General features: G+C 42.3%; 2 protein-coding genes across 3 annotated transcripts; one reads left to right on the top strand and one right to left on the bottom strand.

Annotated features, from left to right (window-relative positions):
- Positions 1-6212: 6212 nt before the first annotated feature.
- Positions 6213-10278, bottom strand: LOC309484401 (beta-1,3-galactosyltransferase 2). 2 transcript variants are annotated; one of them, XM_082150716.1, is made up of 3 exons: positions 9776-10278; positions 8656-8841; positions 6213-8625 (listed from the first exon to the last, which is right to left on the bottom strand). In XM_082150716.1, the coding sequence occupies exons 1-3, from the start codon at positions 9799-9801 to the stop codon at positions 7725-7727; spliced, it is 1113 nt and encodes a 370-aa protein (XP_082006842.1). In that variant the 5' UTR covers positions 9802-10278; the 3' UTR covers positions 6213-7724. The 2 variants fall into 2 exon arrangements, with proteins under 2 accessions (XP_082006842.1, XP_082006841.1); XM_082150715.1 differs by having other exon boundaries at positions 6213-8841; positions 9776-10027.
- A 7299-nt stretch (positions 10279-17577) lies between these two features.
- LOC309492163 (putative nuclease HARBI1) lies at positions 17578-19057 on the top strand (the record flags this gene model as incomplete). The annotated part of the gene is made up of 4 exons (XM_082161039.1): positions 17578-18010; positions 18182-18297; positions 18407-18499; positions 18575-19057. 4 exons carry the CDS (start codon positions 17578-17580, stop codon positions 18935-18937), a joined length of 1005 nt encoding a protein of 334 aa, XP_082017165.1. The 3' UTR covers positions 18938-19057.
- Positions 19058-21302: the final 2245 nt, after the last annotated feature.

Below are 21302 nucleotides of genomic sequence, written 5' to 3'. Positions count from 1 at the left end.
GTACTAATCGACATGCTGTGGTAATCAAAGCGTTGTTTTAGCCTTATCTGGTTGCATAGAATAAAGAATGAGCTTTATTTTTTTCAGTCCGATTATTGCAACATGCTGTGTTAAAGTTGGCACATGCTTGTGGCTAAAGCTTATCTAGATAATTGGCAACATATTGTGCAAAATACACATTAGGTATGTTCACCGCAGAGGTCTATCATTCAGTACTAACAACATCAAAGCTTGATGATCCTGTGAATGAGTGTGGAATCATGGTAGTCGTCATCTTCACCTTAACAGCCGACGGGGGGCAGAAATCATGTTCATGAATGAGGAAGCACACTGTATTCATAGCTTAGCTGCGCACTGCATATGACTCAGAGCTACAGGGTGTATGCATCCCCGACTGGACTACACTAGTTTTAATGTTAGTCCTATGGTTATATAACATTCTTGTTGTATCAGTGTTGCTGCTAGTCAGAGCTATTGCTGTAGGGTGTATGCTTCCCCTGCCAAACTACACTAGTTTTAGCAATAGTTCTGCGATTATACAACATGCTTGTTGTATCAGATTTTGCTACCGCTAGGGGTGTAAGCTTCCCCCAATAGATCTCATACACTGTTAAATTGGCTAGAGCAACACGCTTGTTGCAATGTCTCCTTGCTTGCTCCAGCATGGGGTGATGCTTCCCCCATAAGATTGGATCTATAGCGTCAGGATGTATTAACCATTCTATCAGCATCAGTCGTGTTGAGGGTAGCGTATAAAAAAATAAAAAGCATCCAGATTTTCACTGTCAGTTTGTGTTTGGGGGATATTGGCATATGGTTTTGTTTTGGGGGGTTATTGCTGCTCTTATCCATGCTAGTCTGCATGGATTCGCAGGGAGTTCTTGCCCAGACCAGAACCATACGGCCAATCCTAACTGTATACTAATTGTCAATCGTATTTGAAGATAGTGGTCCTGACAGAAATACATTTGTTTTTTTTGGGGGGGGGTTTGCCTCAGAATTTGCCTCAGTCACCAATGTCTGAATACACATCTCCCTACTATATAAAGCAATATGTGAAATAAGTACCAGCTCCTTCTGCCATGATACTGAAGTTCACATCCAGTTTACTATCATTTTGACACCCTTTTTTGGTTTATGCATTCTTCAGAAACAATCACAGAATATGACCGAGCTCACGTTTTAATGCGAAACACACACTGGAATGAATAATTAATTGAAAACACAACATGCAGTCTGCGTTATCTCTGCCATCTCTGATGTAATAACCCTGGTTCCCTATCAGTATAGAATAGGAATCTCCCTAGAGAGGCCAATCTACTTCGAGTGAAACTAAACGAGCCAATGCACATTAGCGTGCAATCATTTGCATCAGCTGCTCAGCCACGCAGCGCGGAAGGGGCGATTGTGCTTCAGTTTTTTGCTGAGGAGCCGAGCCGATGAGCTGGCTGCCCCGGCGGGTCACAGCAGATGTGGCGACGGGATGTACATCTCCGTTCCCTCCTCGTAGGCCGCCCCTCACTCTACTCGTTGCCAAGAGTGTCCTCCCCTGCAAAAAAAATAAAAATACTCCAGCACAGCCTGCTCTACTGTGTCCGCCGCAGGAGGATGACAAGGCCCGACGGGTGACCCGGAGATGGGTGGAGCTGCTCTCTCCCGGTGGAGGGCCGGGAAACTAATCTTTTGAGTCAAAATTCTGTTCCACCACTGGAGTCACAGTGGTACACAAATTCTCAAAAAAAAAAAAAAAAATAGCAGTTCCTCTATCCCTGGGTCTGAAAAGGGCCTGGAGAGCAGTGGGAGGAGAGAATCCTCACCACTCTCCTCTCCCTCTTCTATCGCCAGCGTGCAGTTCGAGAACGCAACAAAGCCTCCTCCTGCGCCTCCTGCCCCGTGGAACCAAGTAAGTGTTGCACAGCACACTCAGACCCCGCTACGGGCCACCTCCCAGAGAGAGCCTCCTGAGACGCATCCCTGCGTTCCACCATCGCTGCCCCACTGCGGGTATGCCTACGGTCCCTCTGGTCCCGCTTGTACAGTCTCTGTGAGTCTGGTTAGTGCTCCCCAGTCCGTCTTGCTGGTTCATTCGGACCATCAGGCTCGGCTATGCGATTTAGTTAGCTCAGCGTCCCCCCAAGTTTCGCCCCATCTACTCCACTACAGTGAGAGCAGCCGATGCCCATATCTTGCGGGCGGAGATTGCAGTCCTACTGGCAAAGGACGCGATAGAGCCAGTCCCTCCAGCCGATATGAGGTCAGGGTACTACAGTCCCTACTTCATTGTACCCAAGAAAGGCGGTGGGTTATGACCGATCTTGGACCTGCGAGTTTTGAATCGGAATCTCCACAAGCTACCGTTCAAAATGCTCACGCCGAAATGCATTTTCGAATGCATCCGTCCCTGAGTTTGGTTTGCAGTGATCGACCTGAAGGACGCGTACTTTCATGTCTCGATTCTTCTTCGACACAGGCCGTTTCTGCGTTTTGCGTTCGAGGGTCAAGCATATCAGTACAAGGTCCTGCCCTTCGGGCTCTCCCTGTCTCCCCGTGTCTTCACTAAAGTCACAGAGGGGGCCCTTGTTCCCATGAGAGAACAGGGTGTTCTCATCCTCAGCTATCTTGATGACTGGCTCATACTAGCACACTCTAGAGATCAGTTATGTGAACACAGGGACCTCGTGCTCAGGCATCTCAGCCAGTTGGGTCTTCAGGTCAACTGTGAAAAGAGCAAACTCTCCCCCATGCAGAGGATCTCTTTTCTTGGCTGTGCTCCTGGGAGAATGGCGACTCTACCCCAAGGCGGTTCAGCTGATCTGGAGAGTTTGGGGAGGCTCAAGTAGACCTGTTTGCCTCCTCAGAGACCTCACACTGCCAGCTGTTTTACTCCCTGATCAAGGGAACACTCAGTACTGACGCACTGGCACACAGCTGGCCCGGGGCCTCCGTAAATATGCATTTCCCCCAGTGAGCCTACTTGCACAGACCCTGTGCAAAGTCAGGGAGGACGAGGAGCAGGTCCTTCTGGTGGCTCCCTATTGGCCCACCCGGACCTGGTTCCCAGAACTCATGCTCCTCGTGACAGTCCCTCCCTGGCCCATTCCTCTGAGGAAGGACCTTCTGAGTCAGAGACAGGGAACCCTACGGCAACTGGAGTTTCCTACTGGAAACTCATGTGTGGTCCCTGGACGGGACGTGGAGGTTCTAGGTGACTTACCCCCAGAGGTACTTAACACCATCACTTCTGCACAGGCGCATACTCCTTGAAGTGGAACCTGTTGGTCGAGTGGTGTTCTTCTCACCGAGAGGACCCCCGAAGATGTTCGATAGGGTCAGTGCTTTCCTTCTTGCAGCAAGGGTTGGAGCGAAGGCTGTCTCCCTCCACCCTCAAAGTACATGCTGCTGCTATTTCAGCATATCACGACCACATAGATGGCAAAACAGTAGGAAAGCACAACCTGGTCGTCAGGTTCCTTGGGGGGCGAGGCGGTTAAAGCCTCCTTGACCCCCCTCCATACCCTCTTGGGACCTTTCCCGGGTGCTCCGAGCACTCCAGGATGCTCCCATTGAGCCTTTGCAATCAGCAGACTTAAATCTTCTCTCCAAGAAGACTTTGCTGCTGGTTGTACTGGCCTCTATCAAGAGGGTAGGGGACCTGCAGGCATTTTCGGTCGACGAATCGTGCCTAGAGTTCGGGCCGGGTGACAACCATGTTGTACTGAGAACCCGGCCTAGCTATGTGCCCAAGGTTCCTACCACTCCCTTCAGGGACCAGGTGGTGAACCTGCAAGCGCTGCCCCTGGAGGAGGCAGACCCAGACCTGGCTTTGCTCTGTCCCGTTTGCGCTCTGCGTCTGTACATGGACAGAACTCTAAAGTCTCAGGACTTCAGACCAGCTCTTTGTCTGTTATGGAGGTCAGAAGAAGGGAAAGGCTGTCTCCAAGTAGAGGATGGCCCACTGGATAGTGGATGCCATCGCCTTGGCTTACCAAGCACAAGGCGTGCCCTGCCCGCTCAGGTTGCATGCTCACTCCACGAGAGGCATTGCATACTCCTGGGCGCTGGCACTTGGCTCCTCGCTAACAGATATCTGTAGAGCTGCGGGCTGGGCAACACCTAACACGTTCGCTAGATATTATAGCCTACGTGTAGAGCCGGTCTCCTCCCGTGTTCTCACCCTAAACGGGTAGAAGCACTGAGAGGCCCGGCTCTGTCGGCTTGCTGCACCCGACTGTGCACCCTTATTGCTCCAGATTGAAAAACCTGTTGAGCCCTCGGCCCAGACATGGTGGAGCATCCGGCACCAGGCCTTTATCCATTGAATCCTTTAGAACCGGGTCTAGGCTGGGTCCCAAATGTGTGACCCTGCGGGGATCCCATATGTGTATTTCTTCCATGGATGCTCCTAAATGGAAGTCTGTGTCTTTCCCTTGGGCTAAGTCACTCAGTATTTCATATGCAGTACAACCTTCGGGTTAGTCCATATGTATATCTCCACATAACTCCTTCAGGGAAGAATGTGGGTTCCACAGTGTTCTCCTTCCTAACAGAAAGGGCACGCTTTCCCAGTGTTATCCAATAATCTCACTGTATGGGTTATCACGGAACAACAGTGACAGATACACTCTGTTTAAGCCCTCTCCTATCGTCCTTCCAGGCACGAAGGGGCAAGAGGCTCATACAGGGCGCTGGATGGGGTCAGTAGCTGTGGCGCTTTGGTAGGGATTCCTATTCGTCGGTCACGACGTACATCAAGAGTGACCGACTGATAGGGAACGTGTCGGTTAGTTATGTTAACCCTCGTTCCCTGAAGGAGGGAACGGAGACGTACGTCCCATCGCTAAATCTGCTGTGACCCGCCGGGGCAGCCAGCTCATCGGCTCGGCTCCTCAGCAAAAAACTGAAGTGCAATCGCACCTTCTACTCATTATATACCCGCGCTGCGTGGCTGAGCAGCTGATGCAAATAATTGCACGCCCATGTGCATTGGCTCGTTTAGTTTCACTCATAGTAGATTGGCCTCTCTAGCGAGATTCCTATTCGTCGGTCACAACGTACGCCTCCGTTCCCTCCATCAAGGAACGAGGGTTACCATATGTAACCGAGACGTTTTCTTTGCATTAGTGCTGTTTTGGACTGATCGTTTGAATGAATTCATGGACTGAAAACATTCCTGGAGCTTAAAATTAGCAGCTTAAAATGATCTGATTACAAACAGAGAAGCAAAATCGGGTTAAAGGGTTAGAATAGAAACTTCCGCGTATCAGGGTTACAGGTGCTTGTAAAGGTTCAGTGTGTGATAAACTCCCAACTTCAAAGGCAATACATACTTTATAGGGCAAGTATGTGCTGAACACCTTTGAAGTAAACTAACCCTGAAACATGAGCTACTCTGGAGCAGATAATGTTCTGAGAATAAGCTAGTATGGCTATTTACATACCAGGAAGTTACCTCCATTTTTGGAACTGAAACTTGAGGTTATCTACTTATATGTAAAGCTATGTCGCCTGCTTTCTGGAAAACCTGTCAGGCTGACTATATACAGCCTGACTTTATATATATAAAAAACATGGTAGGCCTAATAATGTGTAATTTTTATCCAATTGTTTAATATATTTATATATTTATATGCTTGGTAAGTGTCATTATGGGTTTTGGTTCTTTTGCTGTAAGGACCTTTGAAATGACTGTGCGTTTCCCTGAAAATAATTGCACAACTTAGAACGTTCATAAACCAATCAGATTCAAGCATTTGACAACCACGTAGTATAAGTAATTTTAAACAAGGAAGATATAGTGTGAGACACTGATAGTTGTAAATAGCTGTCTGATATGAACATCATTTTGAGAAGTTAGAAAACAAAGGTTATTTATTGGCATCGAAAACAAAGGTTCTTTATTGGCATCTATGCTTCCATGAAGAACCTTTAACATCAGTGGGAACTTTTCAACCTATAAAAGTTGTATTTTTGTAATAAAAAAAAATAAAAAAAGTATGTTCTTCTTTTAAAAACTGAAAGGTTCTTTGTGGAACCAAAAATGGTTCTCCTACTACATCATCGCTGCTAAAAAAAAACTTTTGGAACTTTTATTTTTAAGAGTTTTTATAACTATAAAATCAATTATATATGTGTGTAAATGTATTGGTCAACAATTAGCATTAAATGGGAGTTTAATTTATTATCAAAGAGTTGAAACACCAATGAAGAGTCCCTTTTCTTTTTAAAAATTGTATCTGTGGCATTTATTTACTTATTTACATGCATTTTTTACTTTACAACAAAACGAACACAATATAAACTAAAATATAAACAGAGTGCAGCCATTGAAAGCTTTATTAATTCCATCACTTTCTTTCAAAACCATAGCAATACATTTTGTTTAACAAATATCTTAGCCCATCTATGGCCTCTTCTTTGCATACAGATTTTGATTATTTATTTTACTAGCTGACCTGGGCTGCGTTTCTCAAATGCATCATTGGCCAACAATAATCTCTATACGATCAACTTGGCTCACAATGCTTTTGAGAAACGCAGCCCAGGCCCTTGATTCTGAAATAAGAATGTAGGAACGATGAGCTGTCATTTATGACAAAATATTGACAAGATGTCTTTTACTAAAATGGACATTATAGTTCTGATCACATCCATTAAAAATTATTATAAACAAATACATGTAACAGCACAGCAACAACAACAAAATACTGAAAAAAGTAGCCTAACTCATGTTAGTCTAGTTCAAGTTATTTACTTCCCTTTTTAGTCATTTTTAATCCTATGTAGGCCTAATTAATCTTGGTCTTAAATCGTTTATTTGGCTGTTCCTCATATTAGATCTGACTCTTAAAGGGATACTCCACTTTAAAATGAAAATTCTGTCATCATATACTCACCCTCATGTTGTTTCAATCCTTTATGAATTTCTTTCTTCTGCTGAACAGAAAGGAAGATATTGAGAAAAATATCAGTAAACAGACAGTTTCTGGTCTCATTGACTTCCATAGTATATATTTTTTCCTACTATGGAAGTCAATGAGACCAGAAACTTTCTGGTTACTGACATTCTTCTAAATATCTTCCTTTCTGTTCAGCAGAAGAAAGAAATTCATACAGGTTTCAAACAACATGAGGGTGAGTATATGATGACAGAATTTTCATTTTAAAGTGGAGTATCCCTTTAATGAACCCAGGTTTTGTGTTTTTGGTGTTTCATTCATGACAAATGACCAGCAAGCCTTGTTGGTCACATGTACAGTCAAACCAAAATGTATTCAGACACCTTCAACATATCTCACATCCATAAATTATCATGTGACACACATGTGACATAAATTATCACAATTAGAAATATAGTTTAGAAAATGGTAATAAAATATGACAAGAACTCAGAGTTATCAAATCACTTGGTATTTCCCTGGTTTTGTCCATCCTTCTGTTAGACTGTCTCACACATGAGTTAGGTTGAAAAGCTGTCTGTTAAATTTAACTACACAATTAGATAATGCCAATTTAGGTCAACAAATTACCAAGCAATGCTACATTTTGTTTAGTCTTTGGTGTAAAAAGGTCGCATTAAAGAAAAAACACTTCAGCAAAACATGTTCATGTCAAAGTGAATAAGTTTTGATCCCAAATATTTAAACATTTTACTATCTGGTGTCTGAACACTTTTTGGTTTGACTGGAAGCCATGTAACCATAACACAAATTCAGCTTTTTTTGTTGTTAGCAATAAGGACCAGGTGTCTGTAAGTCCCTCCAAAAGTCAACCTGGTTATTTAAGCTTCGTGTCGTTGTGGCGATGAGTTTCGAATAGCGACAACGGTTATAATCCACAGGGAAGACATTGAATAGGCTTCCATCAGGTGGATCAGTCAAAGCGATTCCTAAATGATTCATGCACATGCCTACATACACATCCTCTATGTAAACCGGTTTGACAATTTGTGCTGCTTTAACAAGTTTTCCTGCCAAGTCCAGAGAAAACACATATCCTAAACCCAGAGCATAGGGAGGATAGAGAGCCGGGGAATAAACCGTTTTTGGGAGATACCATTTAGAATGGGGGTCTCTCAAAACCATTGCATTCCTGGCCACAAGTCCAGTCATATAGTTCTGCTTTGGTGCCGGCAGAAGCATATTCATTAAGTTTTTCACATTGAGAAATATATCCGAGTCGATCTTCATCGCGTAGGACGCATTCTGACAATAAGCAGAAAGCCATTCTAGCATCACCACTGTCTTAATGGTGAGATTGTAGTAACTGTCCCAGAAATTACTTTGTAAAATGTCATGATATTTCTCGCTTTCCTGCAACAAATCCTTTTGAAGCTTTTCGCTGTCTTGTGAAGTTGGCAGACCGATCAGGAATAGTAAACTTATTATCTTGTCCGCGACTGACCTCTCCGTACCCCATGTTGAACGGACGGCATCCCGAGCGGCCAGGTTTCCTGGAGCTACTGGTATTATTAACACCACGAAAGTATTTTCCTTCTGGCACTTCTCCAGCTCATTAATAACAAAAATATAATTGTTTGGGTAAGCCACATAATATGGTTCTGGAGGCTTCCACGGTTCAGCAGAAATCCCTCTAGATACTGTAGTCAGAGAAACGTTCCCTCTCGATGCTGTAGTCAGAGAAACGTTCCCTCTCGATACCGTATTCAGAGAAACGTTGGTCGTCTTATTGTGAAATGTCTCTGGAAAAAATTGTCTAACAGCAGCTGTCCAGCTTTCTGAGTTTTCATAGACGATGATGTAGTAACACAGCGACAGGATCAGCAAAATGGTGAATATAACATATGAACGATGAAATCTGCATCCGCCATTTGTTTGCACTTGACTAAAAAGAGAAAACAAGTCTTTTGGCATGTCTAGGTAACAATGCATTCAGATAAACAAACTTTTGTTATTATAATACACACAGCAATGCTGTACAAGGTATTCCTGATGAGGTGTTCTGTAAAAGCATTCAAAATTTTGATTTGAATGTTTTACAACAAGCTGGATAAAAACTAATTGGCAACACTTTACAGTAAGTTTTAATTTGTTAACATTAGGTATTGTACACTGTAAAAATATTTTCATGATTTGTTATCACAAAATTGTATCTTTTGTCAAATCAACTTAGATGAATAATGTGGTTCAGATAACAAAATGATTCTGAGTTTATATTTATTAAACCAATCTCCAAACTCAACATTTTAAGGCTAATCTTTTTAAGTTAAACCAACAATTTTTTTTTTTTTTTTTTTTTTTACAGTGTATTAACTAACAACTAACAATGAGCAATACATATGTTACAGTATTTGTTAATCTTTGTTAGCGTTAGTTCATAAAAATACAGCTGTTCATTGTTTGTTCATGTTAGTTCACAGTGCATTAACTAAATGTTAACAAATACAACCTTTGATTTTAACAATGTATTAGTAAATGTTGAAACTAACATTAACAAAGATTGATAAATGCTATAGAAGTGCAGTTCATTATCAGTTCATGTTAACTAATGATACCTTATAGTAAAGTGTTAACTAATGAAACCTTATAGTAAAGTGTTAACTAATGAAACCTTATAGTAAAGTGTTACCAACTAATTGTTCTCATCTAAATCCAAATGGCACTTCTGAAAAGATTTCTTATTTTGCACATTGAATCATTAACAGTACATTTGCTACAATATGGATTATAACTGAAAGTATTTTATGCCTTCACAATTTCAATACACAAATTAAAACAATTAAACAGATAAGTCTAATAATGTTGCTCTGGTACTTTACCGTCGTTGTTCACTGACTTCCATCATGTTTCTTCTGTTATTTCAGATGCATTTGCATCTCTGCTCTTCCACGACAAACTGGCTTGGCGAGTTTCAAGTATGTTTAAAGTCAAACCTTTTTCTTTGTTTTACAAATCCAGTTCCACCCCTTTGTCACATCACAGACAATAAACGACCAACATTGACCGTTCTGATATGACAGAAACAAAAAAGCTTGAACATTAGTACATTTATACATGTAAACATAGGTGTGTCTTTTGAAGCCCCAATAGCTGGGGCTTTACATAAACACAACCATCGTACAATGACTGGGCTTTATTTATTTAAATTACTCTGCTTTCAAAATCTCTTAGCATGACTTAAATGAATCCAATATCTTTAATTATACTAACTTAGCCAGTTTATAAGTCAGTGAATGACTTCATGTTATTCAGATGTTTATCTTAGTTAATGTTACGGCGGTTGATTTTCTGGTTTCGTTTCCCTTCTGTTCCCTGTTTTACCTGCCTAGTCAGTTTGATTGATTGTTAATCAGTCCTTATTTAACATGTTTTTAACATTACATTTGCTACAAATGTTGTAGCAAATGTACTGTTATTTTATATTTTCCACAATTAGCTCATAAAAATAAGGTGCTTTTTGTCTCAACTTTGTCACAACTGTACCCATATGTGGTACAGTTGAGACAGTAACATGGTACAGTTGAGACTAGGGCTGTAATCTCCCAGTCGATTAGTCGATTATTGGTCATACGTTCTGGCTCGACCAAAATTCTGATTGGTCGATTTTTTTGCCGCGTTCATTTCATCAGGTGGAAAGCACTAATTGCTAATGGGGGTGTTTTCAGAGCACCCCTGTTTCACAGGTAACAGTCTGTCTTCAGAACACCCCCCTTGTTTTCACTTCTTTTGGATTAGCCCAACCCACTGGAGAAGAGAGACAGATTGAAGAAAGTAGGCTACTAGAAGGTTTGCTGGATATTATTACTTGATCTGGTTTGTTTAATAAATATTCTTTTTTTATTAAAGTGGACGTGCCTTTTGTGTTTAAGAGTAAAAGCTTTAAGTTAATAGTCTATTCTTGTAATAGTCTATCCGCGAAGCTATGCTCCTATGTTCATGCGAGCTGCACAGAGCGGCTGAAATGATAGTGTCTGTCAGTTATTATAATACATATGACAAAAACAATTGTCTAAATTATGTTGCATATTCCTCAAAAGTTCTTGTGATGATATCACTAGTTGACAACATAGTACTATTTTCGGAAATCATAGGCTATGATATTGCGCAGGTGCACGTGATGCAACGCTGTGAGAGCCAACAGACTCGTGTGTCAAACTCATTTCAGTGCAAAATAATTAGGTAAAAAAACGATTTAATATACTGCAAATAGCCTACTAGTTTATTTATAATTCATTTAGGCGGACAACAAGGCTACCAAGTACTGTGCACAGTGCGCAGCTAATTAATTTAACGGGGTTTTTTTTCTAACGTAATTTTTAGTCGAAAATTTCAGGACTTCAGTCGACCAAGATTTTCTTTGGTTGATTACAGCCCTAGTTGAGACACCCATTTTTAATGATAGAAAGGTAACAAACCGTTCATTGCAAATATAATAAATAAAGACAAATAAAGAAAATAACAATTGGGCAACATGTTTGTTTATTCCATTTAAATCCATTCATTTTATTTAAATTAGCACTGGTTAAAATGTATAAAACAGGAACAAGATATTTAACGAACAGATATTGCAACAGTACAAATGGAAACATTCCAATAACAACACTAACAATAAGAATGTCAAAAGTAACAGTAAACAAACAACAAAGGAAAAAAAATGATTCAGGTGTCACTTTTACAATGATGGCATGTGTAGTTGTCTCCGCCAAGAGTACACTCTATGTGTGACCAGATGCTACACCTGGAGCAGGACACCCATTTCTCTCCCGACCGTGACCTTGAGAACCATTCATCACACACTAGGCATTGGTTGTCTTCTGTGCTTTTCTTTTTTCTTTGTCATGATCTTCCTCTTGACCTTCATGGAGGATCTTCTTTTCTCCTCTTCAGGGATGGGTATGAATATTTCAATTTCAGAATTTGATGTATAATACATTACTTGAAATTAAATCAATTTCTCTTACTTCCGTGATGAGTTCCTCCTCTTGTAACGACAGAGGAAATAAAGGTCAGGGTTATTTCATGAAGACCCTCAGAATATATAGTCATTGTTGGCCCTGTAAGAGCAACAAGAGCATCATCGGCAGACATCCCAGGTGGTGTGAAGGTGGCGGTGGACGGCCCAGTGGTGTGAGGGTGGACATTCTGGGTAGACGCTGCCAGCAGTAAGATGTTGTTTAGCAAATGTGGCAGGTCATAGATGGTGATAGTTTGTCCAGGATTCTCACGGTGCCACTTGTCCATCTCCTCGTTAAAGAGCCTCTTTATCGGACCGTAGACAGACTTGTCAAACGGTTGCAGATGGTGAGGGCAGCATGGTAGAAATTAAAGCATAACCACACCATTGGCCCTAAAGAAGTTTATAGCTTCTATTGAGATACGGGAGCTGTGATTATCTAACAGCAGCAAGACTTTGCTCTCCTCTGTTGCCCGGGTGTAGTGTACAAAATGCTGCAAGAAGACAACAAAGTCCTTCTCCATCATCCAGCCACTGCCATTGGCTGTGCCGATAGACCCCTCTGAGCTACCACGAATGAAATGCGGAAGGTATTTCTTCCGGGGAAAGACGAAATGGGGGGGATAATGTTACCAAGAGCATCCCCTGCCAGTGCCATGGTAACAAGAACCCCGCCCTCAGCTGATGTTATGCTACCCAGTCATCTTTCCCCCTTCGTCGCAACAAGAAAGCCAGGTTTCTGGACAGTCACGAGCCCGATCACATCTACATTCCAGATATCTTTTCCCTGAAATCCATGTCTGCTGTAGACAGTTGTCAGATTTTTTGAAGAAAGACCCCACGTTCACTTCATTAAAGTTTGTTGATCTGTACAAACTTGTAGCCTGAGGCCTTCTGATGGAGAGAATGGAGTGCCTCCGCATAAAGTTGGTAAACCAGTTTTTAGTCCACTGCTGTGGAAAAGGCAAAATCGGCCAATTCAAAAGCCAATTTGCGAATCTACAACGATAAAGAAAAACAAAATTAGTTGATAATGCAGTTGTACTTTTATAAGATATCCCATGATTTGAAGTTAAAGGCTTTTGAAAAATACATTCAGCCTACAGAAAATGTATATGCAGCACCATTCATATATCCAGATATCCATCTGTTATGGATTTGTAATACTGGCTTATTTGTCCTTGTGCCTAACCTGGTCTTCTACGTCATGATCTTCCAGGTTTGGGTTGCTGGGCGCCAACATGTCCCGAACAACAACTCAGTCAATCTCCAATAATGCCAGTGGTTCCTTAACCTGCAACCAAGAAGACTAACACACACACCGTCACACAGCTTTTCCAAGGTTGGATTTGGCCTGGCTCTAACTATAAACAGGAGAGTCCTCTCAAAACATCAAGATAATGCGTTATTTCTCTCAAGGAGAGCAACAGTTTAGTCTAACTGGAAAGTAAGACAAAGAAACGGTCCCTTAAACTATTGGCTTCAATGACCCCTATATGTTTTAACATGTTGAAGACTTTTCTCAAACAAGTCCCTATTTCATTTCTGGAAGCCGAGCTAAATATGCAAGCACTGTTACTGCATTCAGATATCAAATACAGACATTAAAGAATACATGAAAAGAACATTTCAGTAATCACACTGGTACCTTCTATAATGAAGTAAAATCTCCAGAGAAGTCATTCAACTCATGTGATATTTAGAAGGAAAAATATTGATTAAGACCTTGATTATAATCACTCATTCATATACATTGAAGCAGCAGTGGATTCCAATCCACCCCCTTCAGCGGCAATCCCCGAACCTGGTGGTGGACACCGGAAGTAAGGGATGCCGTCAAGCTAAAGGAGGAGTCCTATCAGGCCTGGCTGGCTTGTGGGACTCCTGAGGCAGCTGACAAGTACCGGCAGGCCAAGCAGACAGCAGCCCGGGTGGTTGTGGAGGCAAAAAAATCGGGCCTGGGAGGAGTTCGGTGAGGCCATGGAGAAGGACTATCGGTTGGCCTCAAAGAGATTCTGGCAAACTGTCCGGTGCCTCAGGAGGGGGAAGCAGTGACCTACCAACACTGTTTACAGTGGAGGTGGGCAGCTGTTAACCTCAGCTGGGGATATCGTCGGATGGTGGAAGGAATAGTTTGAGTATCTTCTCAATCCCACTGACATGTTTTCCTTTGAGGAAGCAGAGGCCGAGGGCTCGGAGGTGGACTCGTCCATCACCCAAACTGAAGTCACAGAGGTAGTCAAGAAGCTCCTCGGTGGCAAGGCACTGGGGCTGGATGAGATCGGCCCTGAGTACCTCAAGTCTCTGGATGTTGTGGGGCTGTCTTGGCTGACACGCCTCTGCAACATCACGTGGTGGTTGGGGACAGTACCTCTGGACTGGCAGACCGGGGTAGTGGTCCCTCTTTTTAAGAAGGGGGACCGGAGGTTGTGTTCCAACTACAGGTGGATTACACTTCTCAGCCTCCCCAGGAAAGTCTATGCCAGGGTACTGGAGAGGAGAATTCGGCAATAGTAGAACCTCGGATTCAGGAGGAACAGTGCGGTTTTTGTCCCGGTCGTGGAACACTGGACCAGCTCTATACCCTCTCCAGGGTGCTTGAGGGTTCATGGGAGTTTGCCCAACCAATCCACATGTGCTTTGTGGATTTGGAGAAGGCATTCGACTGTGTTCCTCACGGCGTCCTGTGGAGGGTGCTCTGGGAGTATGAGGTCAGGGGCCCTTTGCTAAGGGCTGTCCGGTCCCTGTACGACCGGAGCAGGAGCTTGGTTCGCATTGCTGGCAGTAAGTCAGACTTGTTCCCAGTGCATGTTGGACTCTGGCAGGGCTGCCCTTTGTCACCAGTTCTGTTCATACACTGAACAAAATTATAAACGCAGCACTTTGGTTTTTGCCCCCATTTTTCATGAGCTTGAACTCAAAGATCTAACACTTTTTCTATGTACACAAAAGGCCTATTTCTCTCAAATATTGTTCACAAATCTGTCTAAATCTGTATTAGTGAGCATTTCTCCTTTGCCGAGATAATCCATCCACCTCACAGGTGTGGAAACTGTATCAAGATGCTGATTAGACAGAATGATTATTGCACAGGTGTGCCTTAGGCTGGCCACAATAAAAGGCCACTCTAAAATGTGCAGTTTTATCACACAGCACAATGCCACAGATTGTCGCAAGTTTTGAGGGAGCATGCAATTGCCATGCTGACTGCAGAAATGTCTACCAGAGCTGTTGCCCGTGAATTGAATGTTCATTTCTCTACCGTAAACTGTCTCCAAAGGCATTTCAGAGAATTTGGCAGTACATCCAACCGCCCTCACAACCGAAGACCACGTGTAACCACACCAGCCCAGGACCTCCACATCCAGCATCTTCACCTCCAAGATCGTCTGAGACCAGCCACCCGGACAGCTGCTGCAACAATCGGTTTGCATAACCAGAATTTCTGCACAAACTGTCAGAAACCGTCTCAGGGAAGCTCATCTGCATGCTCTTAGTCCTCATCAGGGTCTCGACCTGACTACAGTTCGTCGTCGTAACCAACTTGAGTGGGCAAATGCTCACATTCGATGGCGTCTGGCACTTTGGAGAGGTGTTCTCTTCATGGATGCATCCCGGTTTTCACTGTACAGGGCAGATGGCAGACAGTGTGAATGGCGTCGTGTGGGTGTTTGCCAGGGAGCGGTTTGCTGATGTCAACGTTGTGGATCGAGTAGCCCATGGTGGCGATGGGGGTTATGGTATGGGCAGGCGTATGTTATGGACAACGAACACAGGTGCATTTTATTGATGGCATTTTGAATGCACAGAGATACTGTGACGAGATCCTGAGGCCTATTGTTGTGCCATTATTCCACGACCATCACCTCATGTTGCAGCATGATAATGTACGGCCCCATGTTGCAAGGATCTGAACACAATTCCTGGAAGCTGAAAACATCCCAGTTCTTGCATGGCCAGCATACTCACCAGACATGTCACCCACTGAGCATGTTTGGGATGCTCTGGATCAGCATGTACGACAACACGTTCCTGGGGCCTATACCATGAAGCCGGTTTAGGTGGCTAGCCAGCTATGTTCCAGTTTAGTTTCCGCCAACCCTGGGTTTTAGGTACTATCAGGGCCGGACTGGGACACAATTTCAGGCCGGGAAATCCCACACCCATCCAGGCCATCCTATGGATCCAAATAAAATTTAGAAACACGGACCTTTTTTTTCCTAAATTACATTTATTGGTCTAAATCCTTAGGCTGGGGCCGTGTAAAATAATTAAAGGCTTTCTCTTTAACGGTATCCTCACTTCCCTTTTCCTTCTCTTCATTTAGCCTACCCTAATATCTCTATGTCTCTCACTTCCACCAGTATCATCATCCTCATACAATAAGTAAAGTGCTAGTGTTATATATATATATATATATATATATATATATATATATATATATATAAAGTGTGCGTATTTTTCTTGTACCTGTCTCTTCTTCACCTGTCACTTCTTCACCTATCACTTGTTCTGGCCTCATGTTACAAACAGAACTCCACCTTGGTGTAAAACAACCACCTTATTGTAATTTGTTTGCCCAGAATCTACGTTTATTTTAGTAAAAAATCTAAGTATTATATTTATGACAAAATGTTGTTGTTTTCATCTTAAAATTACTTAAATATCCAACATTTAGCAACACTATAGTTCATACAACATGTTAAAAAAAAAAAAAAACTTATTTTGCTTCTACATGTCATCTCACTCCCTGGCTGAATGTGTGATCATTGCACCACAGTTAGTGCTAGGTTGACAACTGTCTCCACCTTCATTTGATAAAAAAAAAAAAAAAAAAAAAAACAGGAAAGGAAAGGAAAAAAGTTTTAAACTGTCTGCACTATCACTCCTGTCTCCCTGCTCCCAGTACCACATAAATGTTAATATTTGTCTGCTAAATTACTAATGTAACTTTACACTAAATAATATTAATCTCCTTTAGCATACAGTATTTTGAGTGACGATAGTAATAGGGGCGCCATAGCCTACCGCTTACATTTGCTAGCATTTCAATACTAAGTTAACGAAGAAAAAAGTACAGTATTTACAGATGAAACTGACCTGCACTTGAAGCCCTGAACAGGTCATTCATTTTGCAACATTTTGATGCTTGTTCTCTGAGTGCTTTCTTTTTCGTTGTCCTTTCCCTCTCTGCTCCACCTGGCCGTTTTCTCTCCATCACCGGGTGGCATTTTCTGTTTAACCGTTTGGCTGATGCTTAAAGTGGAATCGTAGCCTTGCCAGTCAAGACTAACAGATTCATGATTTTATTTTATAATAATAATTTTATTGAATGACAAATTCGAAAATGATCACTGGTAAAGGTAGTAGTATAAAATAATAATAATAAAAAAATAAAAACGCTGGCTGGCAGCAGGCCAAATTAGTCGCCAGGCCACCGGGAATTCTCCCGGTGCTCCCGATGGCCAGTCCGGGCCTGGGTACTATGAAAGTAGCTCGGCTTTAATCGGTGTTCGTCGCCATGGTATCTTACGCTGCACGGCTAACCTGCTCCGGGGCAGGTTATGTTCTGGATTCAAGATCTCAGACTGAAGTTTGACCAATCAGCTGAGAGCAAAGAAACATATAGGTGACGTAACTAATTCCCAGCGTCTGTTCTCTGTTGCAATGGCTTCACCTTTTCTCCCAAATCCTGTGGACATCTCCGCGCAAATTGTTAGCCGAGCACTTCGTAGAGAAACAGTTTTTAGGGACAGACAAAATCCATTTGACTTTCCTGATACTTCCTTGTATGAAAGATACAGATTTTCCACAGAAGGAATGTCTTATCTTTGTGAACTTCTTGAGCCGCACATAACAAATGTGACTCGTCGAAGCCATGCCCTTACTGTACCGCAAATGGTATGTATTGCGTTGCGCTTTTTTGCAAGTGGTACATACTTGTATGCGGTCGGTGATGCAGAGAATCTAGGGAAAAACACGGTCTGTCTAACCATTCGCAAGGTGGTCCTCGCTCTGCAGGGGTACATAAATAGCTTCATTGTGTTCCCTGGACATTTATCGACCATGTCCATAAAAGAGGGCTTTTCTAAAATTGCCGGTAAGATATATTGATAGGGTGACATCACATGAACAAATTTAACCTTTCGCACTCTTTATTTTTTCTTCTTCAAAAAAGCATATTTCACACTTAGAAATCTATTATACAATAGTCTGCAGTAGCTACCTGTTAAGAATGATTTTAAATATATATTTTTAATTCCTATGATAGGATTCCCTAGAGTCATAGGAGCAATAGACTGCACACATGTTGCAATCTCCACAGCTCTAGGAGAACATGAGGCAGATTATGTGAACAGAAAGTCCTTTCACAGCCTTAATGTTCAGGTAGGGCTACTATATAGCCTATGTGAGAAGATTTTTATTTGCATTGAGATCAATCTTTAAATAAATAGTAACAGATAGGACAATTATTTACTGTACATTTCATCTGCAGATGACTTGTGATCATGAATGCATGATCACAAGTTTGGATGCCAAATGGCCTGGCTCTATTTTGTGTCAGCGCTTTGAGGAAGGCAAGTTAAATTTGGTACAGTACACTTTAAAGTTTTAATTTTAATAGCAAAACTTACACTATTTTCCCCTTGTGTTTCTTTTTGAGGGCCTGTTGGTAGGAGATAGAGGTTATTCATGCCAGAGGTTTTTGCTAACCCCCTATCCTGACCCTCAGACAGGGCCACAAAACCGCTTCGATGTGGCCCTCAGTAAAACCAGGGTCAAGATCGAGATGACCTTTGGCATCCTAAAGGCACGTTTCAACTGCCTTAGGCGTTTAAGAGTGTCACTAGAGCGGGCATCACAGATAGTGGCTGCATGTGCCATTCTGCACAATATAGCCACTATCAGAAAGGAGCGAGTACCACCACAAAACCAGCTTCTCCCTGATGAAATTGACCCCATCACACTTGACCACCCAGCTGGCGCAGCTGTCAGAGATGCAATCACAACACAATATTTTACTTAATAAAAGCACACTGACACTGCAGATAGGTCACAAACTGTTTTATTGGTCATGTGGCTAGGGAGGAAGAAAGAGAGCAAGAAAAAATACATTAATAAACATTCATAGTGTTCATACTAAAGGGTTACTCAGGGTTCTCAAGTTTTATCAAAAGCTTGGAGTGAGATCACATGCGGTTAGGGGAGGAGCCCTAATGGAGCCCCGCCCCGCCCCTGCCTTCCAATTTTACCCATTGTTCATAATTAACCAGCACAAATTGAAATTATAACAATTGGTAAATCTGATAAATGACAGAGCAATTCATCACATCAAATATACTCTTTAATGTTATATTTCAAAATGACAAATGTACAAAAATTACAAAAATATAACAAATTGCTCCAAACAGTTTGGAAAATCAAATCTTTTTGCATTTTGAATGTGTCTTGTCGAAATGGTATAATGATTTATTGTGTGGTGGGACATTGTGAACAAATGACATATTGTATTAAGGTATGTGTGTGTGTGCATTTCAGTTGTGTGTGTGTGAGCATTTCAGTTGTGTGTGTTAAAGCATTTCACTTGTATGTATGAGAGTATTTCAGTTGTGTGTGTGTGCGTGTAAGCATTTCAGTTGTGTGTGTGTGTGTGTGTGCATTTCAGTTGTGTGTGTGTGAGCATTTCAGTTGTGTGTGTGTGAGCGTAATATTTTCAGTTGTATGTATGAGAGCGTTTCAGTTGTGTTTGTAAAAGCATTTCACTTGTATGTGTGTGAGCATTTCATTATAGTATGTGAATGAATTTGGTTTCATATGTGTATGTGAGAGGAAAAGTATATGTATATGCATGGTAATTCTGAATAATGTCCCTATGGGCACCTCATAAAAAACACTCACCAGTCTTGTGGTCACGGTCTTAATGTGGCCTGCTACTCCTGTGCCCACAATTGCCATGTTTTTACCCGGTTTCCTGATACCAGGTGTAGCAAAGCGTCCTCCCGTGTTGCCAGTTTCTGTCGCTTTCCTCTTTTGACAACAGTAGTCCACTTTGGGGAAGCAGGCGAATGTGTAACATTGTTCGTCTGTCCACTGTTGCTTAGAGCGAGGAACCTGGACTCCTCACCCACCCTCCTCACACACAGCGGTCGAGTGGCCTCAGTCACCGGCATGGTCACGTCCTCTGCCACCAGCATTGAGCCGCCGCCGCTGTCACAAGTCCCCTCAAGCGCTGATCCGCACATGTCCCGGCCACCATCCCGAGCCATGATGGCTCCCATGGCACCGATGTCAGCATGCATCTGCTCTATTTTCTTAAGCATGTGGGACGTTTTCCCCGCATTCATTGAGGACTTTCAGACAACTCTTTATGTTGTTTGTGTCCTTTTGCGCTCCTTTGTGTGATATATTGCGCTGCGATGAAGGGCACAGCTCAGACAACACTTTCTTGGAGGCCTCTATCCTTTCAGAGTCCAACGTGTTTACAGCAAGAAAAACTATTTCATCCTGGCTTAATGTTCTAGATTTCACCGCAAGAAAGTTTAAAAGTTCGTCCTCCACAATTACTTTACCATCCACAGTCCTGTACGCTTCAGGTTAGTCTAGATCGACACAATGCTAAAGCAGCTGGAGCACAGGCACCATCCGCCATTTTTTATTCCAATAGATACTGTAGATCAGTGGTTCCCAATTCCAGTCCTCGTGACCCACTGCTCTGCACATTTTGTATGTCTCTCTTATCTGACACACTCAGTTCAGTTCATGGAGTCTCTCCTAATGAGCTGATGATCTGGTTCAGGTGTGTTAAATAAGGGAGACATACAAAATGTGCAGAGCAGTGGGTCACGAGGACTGGAATTGGGAACCACTGCTGTAGATAAATGTTTTGTACTTGCATAATCTAAAGTAGCTATTTCTCTAGTTTAATTTGATGCTTTGCATTTATGCTAACTTTAACACTGCATACTATAACCGTTAACTAAGTTATGCCTGTTAGGGGTGGGGATAGTTGTAACAGTTCATTAAAGATGGTACAACCAACTCCTTATATTCCAGTTGTCAATCACATCCCTTGTTAAGACAAAACTTGTTGCACATTGAGAGATTTATGTGGTAAATATGTTTCCATCATAGTTAATGCGCATTTCTTCTGATCGGGTAAAAACATTATCCACCTCAGTTGAGCACATATGATTTTAATTCTCTTTTTTTTTTGTGCACATTTGTAGAATTTATGTGCATCTTGGCATTTCCATCAAGCGTTTTTTATGTAATATGACAAAATTCACATATAAAAGTTAGATGGCAACATACTTGCGTCTGCCTTTACATGCACATGAACTTTAATGACATCCCATTCTTAATCTGTAGGGTTTGATATGGAGTTGGCCCAC

Source organism: Leuciscus leuciscus (genome assembly GCF_965113295.1).
Source record: "Leuciscus leuciscus genome assembly, chromosome: 2".
NCBI lineage: Eukaryota > Metazoa > Chordata > Actinopteri > Cypriniformes > Leuciscidae > Leuciscus > Leuciscus leuciscus.
The sequence above is the reverse complement of the archived record's forward strand: the minus strand, read 5'-3'. Positions and strand labels throughout refer to the sequence as shown.

Coding starts and splice junctions, on each gene's coding strand:
- LOC309484401 (XM_082150715.1), bottom strand. CDS start 9,801: ATGATGGAAGTCAGTGAACAACGACG. Junction 8,842..9,775: donor GAAGTCAGTGAACAACGACG/GTAAAGTACCAG, acceptor TTCTCTTTTTAG/TCAAGTGCAAACAAATGGCG.